At 39.9% G+C, this 18,518-nt stretch overlaps 1 protein-coding gene across 10 annotated transcripts in view; it reads right to left on the minus strand.

Annotated features, from left to right (window-relative positions):
• Nucleotides 1-18,518, minus strand: part of MTMR3 (myotubularin related protein 3) — a 72,624-nt gene that overhangs the window by 28,443 nt on the left and 25,663 nt on the right. For 6 of the 10 annotated variants that reach the window (XM_084867507.1, XM_084867499.1, XM_084867508.1 and 3 more), the window contains exons 2-6: nt 13,239-13,289; nt 11,333-11,417; nt 8,701-8,790; nt 8,210-8,326; nt 656-738 (exon numbers count right to left, since the gene is read on the minus strand). In XM_084867507.1, the coding sequence (XP_084723633.1) occupies nt 656-738; nt 8,210-8,326; nt 8,701-8,790; nt 11,333-11,335 (293 nt within the window). In that variant the 5' untranslated portion in view covers nt 11,336-11,417; nt 13,239-13,289. Of the gene's footprint in view, nt 1-655; nt 739-8,209; nt 8,327-8,700; nt 8,791-11,332; nt 11,418-13,238; nt 13,290-18,518 lie in introns of those variants that run through there. The other 4 variants (XM_084867501.1, XM_084867505.1, XM_084867504.1 and 1 more) reach the window with 2 other exon arrangements.

The raw sequence follows: 18,518 nt of genomic DNA on the forward strand, positions 1-18,518 counted from the left end.
CCGGTTAAAGGCTATAGAATCATGCCAGCTATGTGTACTGCCTGACCTTGACTGGATCCTGTTCTGAGCCAGTGGAGAAGGGGCAATGCTGTAAAGGGCATTATTACACCAACTAACAAATTCAGAATATGGATTGTAGATTGGATAAAAGTATTGTGAGTGTAAAATAGTGAAGTTGATAACAATACTGTGATTATCTTATATCCCTATTTTTAGGAAAGCATGCGCAAGTATTTCAAGATGAAGAGCCATGATTATATTAACTTACTTTCAAATTATTCAGTAAAAGAATCAATCTATCTCTCTCTCTCTCTCTCTCTCTCTCTCTCTCTCTCTCTCTCACACACACACACACACACACACACACACACAGTCCCTGCAAATGATAGAGCAAATGGGGTAAAATGTTAACAATACAGGTGTTCTTTGTACTATTTTTATTTTTGCATTTTTTGTAAATTTGAAAATATTCCTCAATAAATTTAAAAATACCTTTCAAATAGCAAAGTAACCTACAATATTTCAGACACTAACTACTCAGAAAAATATTCCCACAAGGCTGATCCTCAAAAGCTCTTTTTCTGTAAACAAACCCTGAATCTATTCTCTAAAAAGTCTTTTCCACACTCAACAGCTGCATAAACACGCCACATACCTGATAACTTTGCAGTCTTTGCAAGTCAAATGAAGCTGAAATATATCTCGGCATTCAACACTTTCTATAAGCTGTAACGGAACCTGCAAGTGAAAGAGATAAAGTCCCCTTAGTGAAAAAGGCACTGACCCTGCAGTTCTTCCCCGTGTCCAACAAGCGTGATTAGAAAGTCCACCAGGGAAAGGCGCAAACAGAGCCGCGGACTTAGGGGGATCACCAGCACTCCGGTGCTTTACTGCTGCGTGAACTGGGGTTTTCCTCTATCTCCAAATCAAAAACACAAGGCACGGAGAGGAGACGCCACCCTGAAGAATGGGGACTATGTCCTCTCTCAGCACCGAGCTCACAGGCTCAGCACGCAGTACTGCCTGAGGAGCATGGCCAATGGTGATTTGTAATGACACGGAGGCTGAAGGAACCAGAACAGTGATCCTGTCTTGTTTACAGAAAAGACTGTGGATCAAAGTGCTAGTGGAACCACTTGTCATAAAGTGAGCTTGTGGCTTTGTGTCAGTCAGCAGAGGAGCATCCTAAAAGAGACCAGTCCAAACTGCCTGCAGGCTGTGAAGACAAGACGACAGGGCGGTAGGTGCTGGCCAGGCGTTCTGCTCAGGAAAACAGACCCACAGCCCTCAAGGAAGGAGCAGACCGCTCAGTGGGCAAAGGTCCTAAAACTCGCGAGGTCTAATTTGTTTTAAAAGACCCGGTGAGGAGCCGTTTGCCAAGTGGGACTTGAGATATGAGCAAGCTAGAATGGTTTTCTTCCTGCCAATCAGGCCAGCAGACTCCACTGAATGAATAGGAGTAAATACAACAGTAAAAAGTAAAAGAAGGGAGCAGGCTGGGAGAGCACATGGACAGGGTAACAAATCCTCAAGTTCACATGAGACTCATCCTGACTCAACCCCTGGCTTCAAAAAGCGATTTTCTAAAGAAAGCCTGATAAAGCTGGTGTACGCTCTTCTCCTTGGGAAGGTTAGACCTCTATACGGCTCAAGAGGTGCAAGTAGCATTCAAACAAGTCTTGTTCCACGTCAAAGAGGGAGGCAGTCTTCTCTGACAGACACAAACGGGAATGCTGCTGCAGAAGGCGGCCCTCGTGTCCGCTGAGCCTTTTCCAAAACCCTGTCCAACCACGAAGTTGCCAAAATCATCAGAGAACTCTTAGAGCAAGGATGTGGAGATAAAATAAAAGGCCCGTGCTGAACGTCTAGGACAAAGAAACAGAAACTGGGGCAGGGATTTAAAAAAGAGAAGAAAGCAAAATAGTAATATTCAGATACTGGCCGGGAGTTTCTACTCAAGACCAGGGCCTGCTTGCTTAGGTCTAAGTCTGTCATCTGCAAGTTTTGCTTACACTTGTGATCGGACTGGGAGTAAGAGAGGGACTATGAATCTTGCCTGTGTACTGAGAACAAAAGCAGCACTGGCCCTCGGGTTTTTGAGTCCTTAACCCCAAGGTGCCGTGAGAAACTGAGCTGATACAGCTAAAAATTCTTTCCAGACCTGTACATCTAAGAAGGAAAACAACAGTAACAATGTATTAGTAGGAAGAAACTGCGGAGGAGGAATGTGAGATGGAGAAGAGAACAGGATTCATCCTCAGGACAGTCCTCTGTGACAGACTGTCATACTGTTTCCCTCCTTTAGGTACCTCCCTTCTCCCTCCGCAGGGAGAGTGAGCTTCACAAACCCAAGTCAGAGGCTGCCATCTCAGCAGCTACCTGCCCCCCAGGTCCCTTTTGGTCAAACCATGTAATGCTCTGAGCAGTCGCTGGAGAGCGTGGACGCCAGCCTGTGCTACTTAGACACAAAGAACAGGTAAGTTTTACATCCCTCCTATTGGACCAGAGCCCAGGGCCTATGCCCAGGCTTCCAGAATAAAAACGATGTTACATCTCAGAGCATGTAAAAAATGTGCTACCTAAAATGCATTTGTTACATAAATGTTCATGTTAACATCACAAACTTGAAGAAAAGGATAAAGATGCTGGTTGCTAATATGCAGATACTAGAAACACCAGTATATATACCACTCGCTCTCAGTCATAGATCTATAAAACAGCAGATTTTAAGACACATGCAGATAGTTACATGCAGTGAAGTTTGATGTGCAGCAGGTACAGGAACATATCGAAGAAAAATACCAGCTGTTATATCAAATGAACATATTCCTTTTTTCTTCTTCTTCCTACCTCATTTCCCCTCTTCACTGTTCCTTCCACAGAATGCTTCCTCTTCTAAAAAGACACAACTGGCCTTTTCCTCTTCATTTCTCCAACCAAAACATACTAATTTCTCTGCATTTTTTAAGGCCTACGACATCGCTTTACATTTCTCAACTTTCCCCCATTTTCCTCACCAGTTCTGTTAACTAAACAAACCCACTCTCCAATCTCACAGGCAAACAATTACAGATTCAAGACCCAAACTATTGTACAGCCCAGGAAGGTTCACCACTACACTGTACGCTGGAGACAAACTCAGGACAGTAATCCAGTCAGTCCTCCAGTCCGGCTCCTGTAATATGTACATGATGCAGGTTTCTTCCTTCAAGACTGCACTTCCCTTCTGTATGCGCTCTGCTTAGTGTTCTTTCTCAACTCAGGGATCTTCAAGAGGAAAACAGAATCTAAACCAAGATTCCTGAGAGGCAATTGTGCACATGGAAGAGCAGTGAGAAATCTAAAGTCATGTTTCAAATCCTCTCCAGCTCCCCTATTCCAATGTTTTTGAGCAATTAATTTTCTTTGTTATTTTTCCGTCGTCCAGCTAGGCAATTCTATCTCCCTTTACAGTGCTCTTCCTCTTAAGAATTTCACCAAACTCATGCTCAAACCAATGCATCAAACACACCAGTGCTGTTAATCGATTTCTCAAAAGGCCAGGAGTTACATCATGAACACCAAACTCCTGAGAGCGCCAAGCGGAAGCAGCAGGGAGTAGACATGCAGGGCTGTGGAGACCCACGGTGCTGTCCCACTCGGATGTGTGCGCGCACTCACGTGCACAGGTGTACTGTTTCTGAGCACCAGAATTTAAAAAGGGATAATTCCTACCTTTTAAAAACAAATGCCCCCTTACAGCCTGGATGGGAAATACTAACCTTGTATGTACGTTTGAAGTAAAAATGACAGTAACTAAGTGAAAATAAAGCTATGATTCTAAACCTAAAATCTGTAATAAAGTGTGAAATATCCGGGCACCAAATCTTATCCTTTAAAAACCAGTCCTAAAATTCTGTGTCACCCGCTAAAGACACGAACTTTTTACTGCTCTCCTGTGATATTTATAAGCTGCTCTTCCAGCACTGGTGCCAGATGCCTCTGCTGACAGATGAATGCTAAGGCCAAAGTGTACTAAGTGTTAATAATAATCTCTTCTTGATGTTTGGAGAAGAAAAATTTTTGATGTACTACAGTCAGACAATAAAAAATGTGGGGGGGAAATGCTAAGAAAGGCGTTTCCAGCTGCTACACTCGACCTTTTCCTCAGAAGCATTAGGACATCCTAGAAACAGAAACTTAATGTCCTTTTAAATACGTACTGGTGTTGATTTTACAAAAATTTCTAGTTGAAATTTGGTTTTCATTTTTTGAAGGTCAATTCCATCAATGTACAAGCTGTGGGGCTTTATCCTCACCCCACAAATTGTTCTCATTATAGAATGCCACTAGAACATTGCCTAGAAAGAGGGAAGAGATTCATGCAGAATGGACACATTTTGCTGACTTGCAAGGTGAGCATCTGACATTCAAAACCAATTTGTTTCAGGCACATGTGCAAAACTCGCCTAGGTTTCTCATGCTACTTACTGGGACTTCAGAAGCAGCAGATTTAGAGGCAGTCTATTGAATTACACAAAAATTGTTTTAAACTTTCATGAATTCGACTTGAACACTTATTTGTTTATAAATTAGCTGAGCATCAAAGAAATATTTATACATATGTAAAAATATAGCTTTGGCAAAGCACAGAATGGGGGCAATTCATACCTTAAATGCTACCAATGAACTCTACTACAGAGGTTCTTTACCCTAGAAATTTAAAACTGGATATCCAGTGAATGTGTGTGAATTACAGTACACAATACTTCTGGCATTTACTCAATGTGCTATGAAGTTGAAAGAGAATTATGTGATGAATAATAACTAGATTTATAGTGGTGTAGCGTATACAACTATCAAATTATAATGTTGTACACCTATCAAATATGTAATCTTGTATACTAATTTTTACCACAATAAAAAACTTAAGAATATATATCAGGTTGCTGTTTAAAACCTGATAGTAAATTATTTTCTATTTCTAAAGTACTAAATACACCGATTTAAAAAACATACAAAATGGCCGGGACCGGTTTGGCTCAATGGATAGAGCGTCTGCTTGGGGACTGAAGGGACCCGGGTTCGATTCCGGTCAAGGGTTGCAGGCGCATCCCCGGTGGGGGGTGTGCAAGAGGCAGCTGATCGATGACTCTCTCTCATCGATGTTTCTAACTCTCTATCTCTCTCCCTTCCTCTCTGTACAAAATCAATAAAATATATTTTAAAAAAAAAATTTTTTTTAAATTTAAAAACATACAAAATGATGCAAACTGGGGCATGCCTCAATATAGACTGGACATTTTGGGCTTTGATCGTTGAAATGTGTTTGAATACCTTCAAAGGGAGTCTCTTGATCTCACATATTGGACTGAAATATTTATCTGCTGAGGGAGAAAGAAAGGGAGGGAGGCAACCCCGCCACCTCTCCAGTCTCCAACCAGCACCTCGCAGGAGGAGCCACTGTTTCTTGGAGGAACCACAGGTTTTAGGAACCTCAGCACAAGCTGTGATGCAAGTCATTTATTTGTATGGAGAAGTCATAGTCTCTTTCAATCTGAAGTATGTAAAGTCACTGCAATACCAAAATACTTCTGCCCAATCATTTTCCTAGGCAGCCATTATATTGGGCTTTTTAAGTCACATACAGCTCTATGCCTTGGGTTATAATGCTATATGAGAAAACATTTTTAGGTGAGAAAATAGGTCAAAAGTATGTACATTGGTAAATCCCGTAAGCCTATCTTTCAGTCACAAAGAGGGACCAACATTTACAATAAACAACCCACTTACACAGCTACCCATAGAGACACTGACATGGGCCTATCACGCAGATATATTGTTTTAAAATGAGCTTCAAATCTACAAAGAGTTTTAAAATGCTCTTATAGCCATTTCAAGCCAGTATCAATTTTAATTCGCATAATGGGGGGGGGCAAAGTAGGTTTGCATTTGTCAGTACACAGAACAGTTTATTATTGTTATTATTTATTTATTATTGTATTACTTATTCATATTATTTGTAAATCTACTTTTGCCCACTACTATATTTGCTGAATATGATGGTACCAGGAGATAGGCTGGATTCTGAAGACACAAAGATGAGTAACCAAAAAACTTCCACATATCTGGTAAATGTTGTAAAGGTGTGGTCAGGCTACAGAAAAGCAGCCAGGAGTGTAATTCCCTGCCAGGGAGGAGCTGGGACTGAGAAAGACAGCACAGAACTTAGCACCTGGTTGGGGTTTTGAAAGATGAAAGGGAGTTCCCTGGGCAAAGAGAAGGAGAGAACTCAGAGTGGGAGATTATAGCTGAAGAATCCAAGGAGGATATACCCATTTTATTATCGCCAAGGGGAGAAGGGAGAAAAGAGGGAAGGAGACGGGGACCAAGTACCAAATACCCTGACCCCATCTTAAAAGCAGGAAAGAAATACTGAAAGGCCTTAGGCTGGTGAAGGACATGATCAAATCCATGCTCTCTCCAACAGATCCTATTCCAGAATAGATCTAAAAATAGTCCCTAAAATACCTGACCATAAACCAACAACCTGAGAAATAGGGGACTGAATGGAAAAACGCAATGATATGAAACTGCATCATCCCCACGTGAATTTAAGTAGAATTTCATTGATTCCCTCTACCTCTTATCTCTAAGCATGCCCAATTGCCAGCATAACTATCCTGCACTCCAGGGCCATCTACGATGGCATAAGATTTTATCACACTGCTCAGAATGGTGTGTCACTAAAACTTATGAATTATTGTTTTTAATCCTCACCCGAGGGCATCCTTAGAGATAAGAGGTGGAGGGAGAGGAAAGGAGAGAGGGAGGAGAGAAAGAGAGAGAGACGGACAAAGAGATTGGTTGCCTTTTGTACATTCGTACATGCCCTGACCAGGGATGGAACCCAAAACTCAGGTATGTGCCCTGACTGGGAATCGAACCACCAACCTTTTGGTGCACAGGACAAAGCTCAACCAACTGAGCCACTCCAGTCAAGTAAAACATATGAATGCTCATTTCTGGGGTTTTCCATTTAGAATTTTCAGACCACAGTTGACCATGGCTAACTGGAACTGCAGAAAGCAGAACAGCAAAAGGTGGTGGGGGACTACTGTATTACTCTCATTACTCTCACAGTAGCTGGTGGGGATTTCTGGTTGCAGAGATTTTAAGAGTTTCTATCCTGTCCCCTCCTCTGACAACTGTGCAATAGGGTATGAAAGCACAGCATGCCCCTTTCCTTGATGAATCCAATGTGTATTAATAGCTGACAAGCAGAAATCTTATGTAACAGCTATGATAGTAGCCCAAATGGCTCCTGGATATAAACGCTTAACTACAAAGAATAATAATAAATGAGACTATAAAGAAAATGGCAGCTATTTGAACCTTTTGACACACACACAAACCAAAAAAAATGTGATGAAGGAATTGGGTTACTTTTGAGTCAATGAAAAGAATAAACATTAAGTGACAAATATAAAAGAATCCCAAATGATCCTCAAAACACAGGATCTGAATGATGTCATAATACACTTCTCTGTGCTAGAACCAAAGTGCAGGAAGGCACAATGCTGGCCAATTGAAGAAGGAAGACAGCATTCATTTGGTTGGAGTACACACACTTTGTGCCTTTGTGATGACAGGCACATTAACTGGAAACTATTAATAAAGGCAGTGTACTGGAAGAACCTGTCACTCAAAGTACCCTCACAACTAACAAGGATAATGCACTCCATGGATCGAGAGCCTTCCTTCAGGAAAACACAGTCCATTAAATAATTAAACATTGTACTTAACACTTATACCGTAGGGAGCCATTAGACTAACTTCATCCTATGACCGTCTGCACTGAGCTCTAAGTACATTCTTCATTGACATTAAGATCCAGAAATTCTCTCAACTGAGGCAGTAGTTAGCTATTAAAGGTTGAAGAATGAAAGTCTACAGCTTTTGCACCGTTATAAAACTTAATGATACAGCATTACCTAGGGCAAATCAATTCCGTAATACTAACCAATGGACACCTCAGCAGACAACTACGGGCATCCTTTTAAATCAAGCATTACAAGTGCTTGCTAACCTAGTGTCCCCTGGTGCTAAACTGGGAGAAAAGCAGACACAGTGTGTTTACACCCAACCCTGCACAGCACTCCTCTTGCTGAGAACATTAACCAGTTTTCTTACTTTCCTTCTCCATCTACTTTAGTTGGTAATCACTTACATTAACAAGAGACTCCTTGAACTTGATATGCAGTCTGTAATTAGAAAGGGCAATGATGGCATCCTCGGCACGGCCCACATACTCTGTGCTTTCTCCGTGAAGTTCAAGGAAAGGAACCTTCAAAATGGAAGCAGAAACCCTTCAAAGTTCGGAAGCAGTAAATCAAAGTCTTCAAACACAGGTCAGACAAATGGATGATGAAACATCCTCTGTTGCTCACACTTAGAACACAATATATAAGTAAGGGACTGGGTTTAGAATTCGAATGTACCTAGTTATTCCAATTCTAGACTGCTGAAGGCATGACACAGAGATGAACATCTCAAACAGTCCATTCTCAGGAAATAAGTCTTTCTAAAAGGAAAGATGTTTTCCAGCGGTATTTCTACTACGTGCATAGCTTAGGAAAAAGGACATATATTACATAGTATGTTACTTCAGACCATCAGCTCACTACTACATACTTTCCATCCGGAGTGGCCTGTTCTTACCTGAAGATTCTCATCCTCCCGGATCAGCTGCTTCCTGGGAAAGATCTGATTGGCCTGGATGCACTCAAGGCTGTGCTGAGTCTCTTCATCCTGAAAAACACACACACAACAATCCTTTAAATAATTTCAAAACTCCCAGCCACCCATATTTGTTTTTTCTGCCATGTTTTAATAGTGTAATCACAATGGGAGTTCGGTGACCAAAGTTAACAGGAAAGAACTCAAGAAAAAAATAATAGCCGAAACCGGTTTGGCTCAATGGATAGAGCATCGGCTTAGGGACTGAAGGGTCCCGGGTTCGATTCCGGTCAAGGGCATGTACCTTGGTTACGGGCATATCCCCAGTGGGGGATGTGCAAGAGGCAGCTGATCGATGACTCTCTCTCATCGATGTTTCTAACTCTCTATTTCTCTCCCTTCCTCTCTGTACAAAATCAATAAAAAAAATATATATATATAAAAAAATTAAATGTTCCATCTGATATATATTAGGTACCTCTTCTTAGAAAACACACTGATGTACACAAAAAAACTTAATCAAAGATGTTAAGAGCATTTATATTAAGCAGTAATAAGTTGTTAGAACATTACCTGTAAGAGAAACTAATATATAGTTTTGTTTTTTATTTCCTTAAATTCTTATTTTTAAAGATACATTCTGAATTACTTAGGAATGAAATGCTGTGATAACTGGAATGTTTCAAAATAATTAGAAGGGGAAAGGTAAGAGTAAATGAATGGGCATAAATGAAACAGGATTGCCCATGAGGGATGATGTATGAAACCGGGTAAGAGGGGGTTCAATATACCATCGTGTCTACTTTGGTTATATATATAATTTCCATAATAGAAGTTTTTTAAAAAATGCAAAGCGTAAGAACCAAATTTGTCAAACGGAAAGCATGTGTGAAACACTATCCCTAGTTTAGTATGTCTTATATTACAGAACAGATTTCTTTCTATTAAAGCAATTTCAACAAAAAGCAGCAATAAATTCTAATCTAAATGGCACTTGAACTAATTATAACCTACATTAAAATATAGTCTTTTACACTATGAATCTTTATGGTATAGGAAGACAGGAGATAAAAGCAATATAATGGAAGTCTGAGTATAAATTATGATGCAATTTATTTACACAAATTTTGTAAAAACAAAGGCCATATCATGCTCAGCTAACAGCACTAAATTATGATTACTAATTAGTGGATGGACATTTCTGCACATCCTACTTATCACAATTCTAACAATTCTTTCTACCTCCTCAAAGAGGAAAACAAGATCCTACCCATAAATGAAACTTAAAAGTTTTACCGAAGAACACTCCGAATCTTAAAACCATCATACTCTAGTGTGGTTCTCAAAGTGAGGTCTATAGATTCGGAGACCCTTTCAAGGGGCTCCAGGAGGTCAAATCCCCCTCACAGTGCTACAACCTCCTTTGCCTTTTCTCACCGTGTGACATCTGTACTAACAGCGCAGAGAGAGCCGGTGGGGGACCTGCTGGCACCTTGGCACAAACAAGGCAGAGACCCAGCAGCGCCAGGCTGAGGCCACACTGCTCCTAGCTAGTGGATACAATGAAGGACACCACCGCAGTACAGAACAGAGCTGCTTCCTAAGCTCCTCTGCTCTTCACTGGCACTGGCATACATACATACCATCCAAACATCAGGAAAATATCAATTCATTAAAACCTATGGGGTACCAATAAAACATGATCTGGAAAAATAACATTAAAAGTTCATCTGTGTTTGGGTCTAAGATACATTGCTCTACCCATAAACTAAGAAAAAACTGGCCCAGCTTGAGATGAGAGCAGTTACCTCTCCTCCTTTTAATATGGATTTCTGCTCAACTAGTTTTTCTGTTTTAGCTTGTTTTTAATTTTGAAACGCATTTTCCATCCGTGTCCCTAATGAAGCTTGAAATTAATATGGCCTTTTCAATTCCTTTTTTGTGCACCAGCATGAAACAGTCTGCATTTAGGAAGTATCACAAGACAGAAGCAGGACAATATTGCAGAGGGCTGTTCCTTTTTAAGTCTTAAAGCTCTATTTACCTATCTCAGGGCTGACAGAAATGTGGCTGGCTCACTGCTGCCTCTTTTCTGCCTAGACTGGCCTGGGTCCTAATGGCCCACAGTGGCTGAAATGTCCACTAAATATCCATGCTCTTTGTAGTGCAGACCTGCTCCACCTTCTGTGGGATAAAAATACTGCCTTAACTAAAATGGGGAAGGTAGGCAATTGTTTTTATCCAGAGAGGTGAATTCATAAAGAATATGTGACCATATCATAATTCTACACACACCCCAACAGTTTTCATACCTTGCTGCCGAGAAAAGGAAGAAGAAACCTAGAGTCAAAGAATCATGGGTTTTAGTCTTAACTCCACTGGCTACCTGACTGAAGGGAGACAATATCTAACAGAAATGAAACAGCTTTAATACACTGGAATATTCTATAATTATTACTGTTAACAAAAAAAGAAAGGAAACAAGAGAGTTCTGGGAAAGAAAAAGTGAAATGGTTCCTTACAACAGAAATGGGTGTCTATGATGCATTAATGGTCATTTGTCAGAATAGAGTCCAATGCCAATGTTCCTGTGATTTGCTTGTTATTTACTTACCATGACAGGAGGCCCAGATTAGGAGGAGAGATCCCCGTCCCTTCTTCAGTGTATGGCAAAGCTTTTCTTTCCTTTCTGCCTGGGTCTTTAAAGGGGGATAGGGAAAGGAGACGGACAAAATTAGCAATTTTCCCCCAGTTGGCCATATTCTAATTAAAGGAACTACATACACACAGACCCAAAGACCTGACCAGAGTCAGCCAAGAAAATGTTGACTAATACCCAGGAAATTCTCACTAGTCAAATGCAAACTCTGTATGCCTTTGTGAAAATCCTCCTGAATTTTGGGCAAAATAATAGCAAGGGCTTATATTCCTAATGTTGCTAGTAATATGAAAACGGTTATATGCTTTGGATGAAAATAATAAAGCAATAATAAACCAATACGCAAGTACAAAAACAATACTCTTGTAATATTATAAAATGTTTTATCTGTAAGTTCAAAATAGATCCCCCTATCTATGGGAACCAAACTGGCTTAGTAGCAAAATTGCCTTATTGTCCCTATATTCTAAATTCATCTGAAAATTCACATAAACTGTGCTAATACTCCTACCACGTTTTTGTTTTGTTTTTTGGTGTGTGTTTTTTGTTAATCCTCCCCAAGGTTATTTTTTCCATTGATTTTTATAGAGTGGGAGAGAGAAAGGGGAAGGAGGACAGGAAAAGGAAGAGGAAGGAGGGAGAGGGAGAGAAACATCGATGTGAGAGAGACACATCGATTGACTGATGGCCTCCCACACGCACAGGAGCCAATGATTGAACCTGCAACTCGGATCAGTGTACCCTTGACTGAGAATCACACCCATGACTCTCAGGTGCTTAGGCTGGTGCTCTAACAACTGAGTTACACGGGCAAGGCTCTACAGAGGTTTTAACACCTGCAGGCCGACGTTCCCAGTGTGCTAAGCCACACTTCAGCCTTGTGCATTTGTTTACTTGCAGTGACTGGTGAGGGATGTTTTTAAACCCCACTTGTGAAGAGCCTAAATGCCATGTTCAAGGTTTTGGAACAAGAAAATGACTTGAATCTAAAAACTTAAAACCAAAGCAACCTCTCTTTTCAACAATATTAGATTATAATTTCCTAGATTAAACAGGTGGCAGAAACAAGAGGCAGTCGTCAAGAGTCAGGCAGGAAGAGATACATACAGGTCTATGAAAAGGACAGGTCTGGCCCTAGCCGTCTTGGCTCAGTGGATAGTGTGTCTGCCTGTGAACTGAAAGGTCCCAGGTTCGATTCCAGCCAAGGGCACATGACTGGGTTGCAGGCTCAACCCCCAGTGGGGAGGGTGCAGGAGGCAACTGATCAATGATTCTCTCTCATCATTGATGTTTCTATCTCTCCTTCTCCCTTCCTCTCTGAAATAAAGAAATATATTTATATTTTTTTTTAAAAAGGACAGGATGGAGTTAATATTCACACTAAAAAGAGAGCTAACAAACTTTTAGAACTTGTTTTCTATTTAAAAATCAAATTAATGCCATTAAGTCTAGTAATATGGCCTTGGTTCTCATACAGATACATAACAATTTAAGAAAACTCAAAATAAGAACCAAGTTTCAATTTAAAAGAATTTCATGTTGATGTAGAGAACAATCTTTTTTTTTTTTTAATTGGGCTTTAGCTCATTCAATCTCCACTTAAATATAAGTTTCCAGGCATATTATATTATATTATATTATATTATATTATATTATATTATGGCACACTTACATATGAAAAAAGCAATCTTGTTTGAGTTCCAGTGAAAAAACATTTCAAGACTTAACATTAAAGTGAAAATATAAGAGCTCATCTCAATAATTATGTACATACTGTGTACAAGAACAAACAGATGCCCCAAATTAATCTGGAAATTCGTTTTACCTGCCTCAAAACAGCACAGTTGGTGGGGAGACTTACCAAGAGCTCCGTCCCAAGAACTTTTTCTACTAGAAGGTTTCACAAGAAAATCTGCAAAAGAAAAACCAGTATTTTTATGAAAAAATATCCTAAAAAACAAGTTAAACCACTTAGATCTGCCCACAAGACTTTCTCTGCAAGTTAGATACCAGGACAATACATTATCTTTAAAACTGATACAATGTGGCCTATTTAGTCAACTGCAGCTTTTAGAATGTTTAATTGTCCACAGAATGGACCAACCAGGGCTCAGCCTGCCTTTAGAAACTGCAGAGCTATACAGACAAGCTTTCCAGGAACACAGAGCTACTCCTACTTAAATGCTTTCCTCAATCGATAAAGCATCACTCCATTAGCTTCTCAAACATTCACAGCAAACTTGAGTACAGAGGCAATATGAAATAATTCAGAGGTTGGAAATTGGTCTTTTATTTTTCATCCTCACCGAGGATATGTTTTTATTGGTTTAAGAGAGAGGGGGAGAGAGAGGGAAACATCACCAGAGAGAGAAGCATCGATTGGTTGCCTCCTGCACACGCACTCCAACCAGGGATCAAACCCACAACCCAGGTCTGTGCTCTGCCTGGGAACCAGACCTGCAACCTTTTGGTGTACGGGATGGTGCGCCAACCGCGAGCCGCCGGGCCAGGGCGGGAAGTGTTCGATTTAAGTAGCAGCTTCACAACTGTCACTGTTTGGGGCAAGTTTTCAGCTCTGGAGTTTCCTCACTTATGCCTAATAACTTTTCAGATATCCGAGGGATGACATGACCTTCCCAAACGAGGGTTCTGTGGTATGATGAGTAGGATTATTCCATGATGGGAAGATTATTTAATCACCAGCAGTAACCAAAACCCAAGCATTTATCAGCTGAATAAAACTACTGTGGCTTAGACTTATTCCCTGAACAGAAGCCCAAACTTCAGCTTTCCTAAGCCTTTGCTGTTGAAAAGAACTACAAATGAAAATAGAAACAAGGAAAGTTCCAAAGCACAGATGCCACCGCCCACCTCACTCCTGTGGTGGAGGGTCCCCGGGTGACAGACATTCTGGGTGACAGGCCCTCGCTTAGGCTCTGGGGGCAGCAGTGGAGCTGCAGTCCTGTGTCAACTGCAATGTTCTCCCAGGCTGAGTGCGCCCCGTGTGAGCCCCTCCCCTCATTAGGATCCCGCTTTGAAGATAAAAAATGAAAAGTAAATATGAAACTGAGGCAGGGTCCTGACTCAGTGACATCTCCAAACAAGATGACTTTAAAAAAAGATCTATGTCTCTCTTCTACCGCTTTTGGTAGAAAAGTCTGCGAGTGTTCAGGGATCCAAACGCAAAACCAGCGTCAGCGTGCTGCATTCCTCCGCCAGCTGCAGGGCACAGATAAGCAGCTGAAATGCTACCATTTCCTAAGCAAAAGCCACAACCTTCTCCTTGAGAAACAAAACCCAGTGTGTTGTCAGAACCCATTAGCTGAACTCCGTGTTTAATCACACTTCTGTATCAAAAAGTCTTTCACTGGTAATAAGTCTCTGAACCGGCAACACTTATGATAATGTTCACGGTAACAAGTAAAATCTCCATTTCAATAGATAATGACCAAAGATCAATCTTGGTAATTCTGTGACCACATGAGTGGTTCGTTTATTTATTCATTCATTTATTTATTTATTTATTTATTTATTTGGGGGGGGGAGGGTTTGGAGATGGAGAAACTTTTTTTTTTTAGTGTGGAAACTATTTTCTGAAAGTAAACTACACTCAAAAGATAGCTATTAGTATTATCCCAATCCTAGCTAATCTGCACATTACTATTACATATTAGTAATCTTAAATGTTCCTCTCTCCATCTATAAATACTCTTCAAAGTTCTGGTTCCCTCTACTCATTTTATTCAGTTAGTAGGCATCAAAATGGACAAGAACCAAAAAGGAAAAGAAAAAAAAGGATGAGGACCAGAAAGCTGAATGTAAATGCATATTTCATCCTTTAAGTATACAAGTTAACAATGAAGGGAAGAAACAGATCTGAATTTTAAACTGCTGTCATAATTAAAGACTGTCCACTCTAGCTAGCCAATAGGTACATTCAGAGGAGAGACAAAATTCAGATAGCAGAGGCTATACGCAATGGAAAGCCGGTCTTCTCCTGGCCCAGTTAAAATTTATATCCTGGCAATGAGATAGGGCAGTGGTCGGCAAACTCATTAGTCCACAGAGCCAAATATCAACACTACAACTATTGGAATTTCTTTGGAGAGACACATTTTTTAAACTTAAACTTCTAAGGCCACTTCTTCAAAATAGACTTGCCCAGGCTGTGGTATTTTATGGAAAAGCCAAATTCAAGGGGCCAAAGAGCCACGTGTGGCTTGAGAGCCAAAGTTTGCCAACCACTGAGATAGGGGGTCATTCAATTTTTAAATCAAGCCAATAAAACCGCAAATAATCTTCAATAACACATTATAATGCGGGCTTTTTTTAAAATGGTAAGTTCAAATACCTACTCTTTTAAAGCAGTTCTCAATTATTCAATAGCCAAAAAAACAGAAATTGCCTTGACCAGAACACCATCTTAAGAATCCCTTTAAAACCATACAATTCAACAGATCCCCAGAAAGACTGACCCACCCTTTTAAACTACTAATGTTTATCTCACGTAAACAGAAGGACACACGTGACTGTCCTCCAAATACTGGAAGAAAAGGAACTTTCCAGAGAAAGTCAAAAAGTAGAATTTATCAACATGCTTTACTTAGGAAAAGAAGGGCTAAAAAGAAATAAGCTCAATTGATTATTTTTCCTATTTTTATGTTTTGTTTTTTCATGACTGCACTTAAGTTAACAACTCAGGAAAATTCAGACTAGTCATAGGTTCACACTAAAAACAAAACCAAGCCTTAAATTTAAAAAATTCTCAAACTATCATTTTGCTTAATTCATAAATCAGAAGTGGAAACGGGTTTTCTTAAAGCACTAACTTATGTTCATATTAAATATATTTAAATATTGGTAAAATATTCTCTAAAACAAGATAAAAAAAGTTCTCAAACATACAGCCTAATATAAATCTACATTATGGAGTATATTTTTATATATTAAAAACTTCGGGGGGAAAAACTTCGGTACTATTCAATTCATCATGAAAAAAAAAAATCCACATAAACAAGTAATTGGAATGATCAAGTTTACAATAAGCACATGAACATATCTATTAATAATATCACACCGCCAAGGTCAATCTGAGCCAGTCATATATTCCTTTGCATTTTCCAAAATGCAAATAGTCTGTCAAAGAAACTAATGTCTGAAAGAAACAGAAGGAATAATGTGTATATTCAAGCTCTCTGGTAAACAAAATGTTGTATAATGTACAAAGCAGCAATAAAAATGAACTAGATCAGCATAATACATAGGAATGTGCAAAATAGAAAATATATCCAGTATGATTCCGTTCAAAAACTGAAGTATTGTACTATTTGCAAATCATTCATGGGTAACAATACAAATGGAAGCCGAACAGTGATTACAATAAAGGCCAAGAGCGTGGCTATTCCGAAGAGGGAGGGAGAGACGCGTGTGAAAAGAAACAGGCCTCGCTGGCTTGCTCAGCAGCTGAACATCTGCTAGGAACCAGGAGTCATCATTCGATCCCCGGTCCGGGCACACGCCTGGCTCGCAGGCTCCCTCCCCAGCGTGGGGCGTGCAGGAGGCAGCCGGTCAATGATTCTCTCTCATCACTGATGTTTCCATCTCTCTCCCACTCTCCCTTCCTGTCTGACATCAATAAAATATTTAAAAATATATATGTAAGATACTTCTCTTATAAAAAATAAAGAATTTAACAAGGCAAATAAATGACTATTAAATTGAAAACTTGGTGTAAATTAAATAAAGTTTTACTACAGATTATTATTATTAAATAGTAACAATACAGCCACTGACGTTTTCTGTAATGTTAACAAAACTGAGCATGTATTAAATATCCTCAAGCTGGGCACTGCTTTCTACCCACCTTCTTCAAACCTCTATTTCAGCACTGAGACAATCTAATCTAATGGAATAAAGTCAGGAAACCAGGTTTTTATTAAACTCCCATGTTCACCATCCTCAGAGCTGGCATCTAGTCCAGGAAAAAGCTCCGGGGTAGGAAGGAAGTCTACTCGCCCCGCATTACTGGGCTCTTAAGTCTGTGTTGTTATGGGCACCAGCACAACAGAAAAACTGTAAGGGCGAGGAATCACAAAGCTGACCGGATGAGACAACTTGGTCCATGTGATGTGTATATTAATGAGACAGCCACCTAAAAGCTCCCAAGCATACCCAAATAAGCTGACTTTCAAGGAAGAAAATTATTATATGGGGCTAGGATCATACTGTAACAAAATGGGAGAAGTTAAGGAATCTTCATTTTTCTTAAATCAGATAATCTTGGTCCAAATTACAAGTGTAAACTACAGAATAAAAAGAAATGGAAATCCATCTAAGGGATTTCAGAATAGATAGCCGGTTTTGTCTCCAGCTTCTCAATGTTCCCGCAGAAAAGGATACCAGGACAGAAGGGGTTATTTTGTCAGCCAGTGATCAGACAGGTAAATATTGATTGCAGAGGTCAGGGTTTAAGATCAGATCCCCTGCTTTTCTTTATTCTATGCCCCACAGCTGGTGGCAGAGTGGAAGACTAGGATTTCTGCTTTCACTCTGCAGTCATTCAGTTCCTGCTGCTTTAAACAAAGCCTTCAAAGGAACATTCGTGTTTAAGAATTTAAAATGTGCTGTAGCATTGTAAAGACTTCGTTTTTAGGCATTCTGGCATAGCTTTAGAGTCAGCCTGACCTTGCCTCAAAACCTAATTCAGACATTTATTATTCTGTAATCTTGAGCAGGTCATTTGTCATTAACATGCTTCTGATGGCAACAATATCTCATAGTGTTATTGTAAAGATTAAGTGATCTAATACTACACAGAAGCAATTGGAAGTGTACCAGCACTTAGTAATCACATAATGTTGCCTAATAAGTGCCCTGTCATATATCAGTAATTAAACCACACACTCTCTAGGTATGTTTCTTGAGCTTTCAAAAGAAGTATAATTATCTACTCTGACCAAACAGCCTCAAAGGATTATCGGAAAATAAACCAATACAGTTGACCCATGAACAATGCAAGGATTACAGGCTCTGACCCCTACCAGAGTTGAAAATCCACACATAACTTTGACTCGCCCAAAACTTTACTAATTGCCTACTGTTGACCAGAAGCTTTACTGATAGCATATATAGCCAATTAATA

This window comes from Pipistrellus hanaki (assembly GCF_964339955.1).
Source record: "Pipistrellus hanaki genome assembly, chromosome: 19".
NCBI lineage: Eukaryota > Metazoa > Chordata > Mammalia > Chiroptera > Vespertilionidae > Pipistrellus > Pipistrellus hanaki.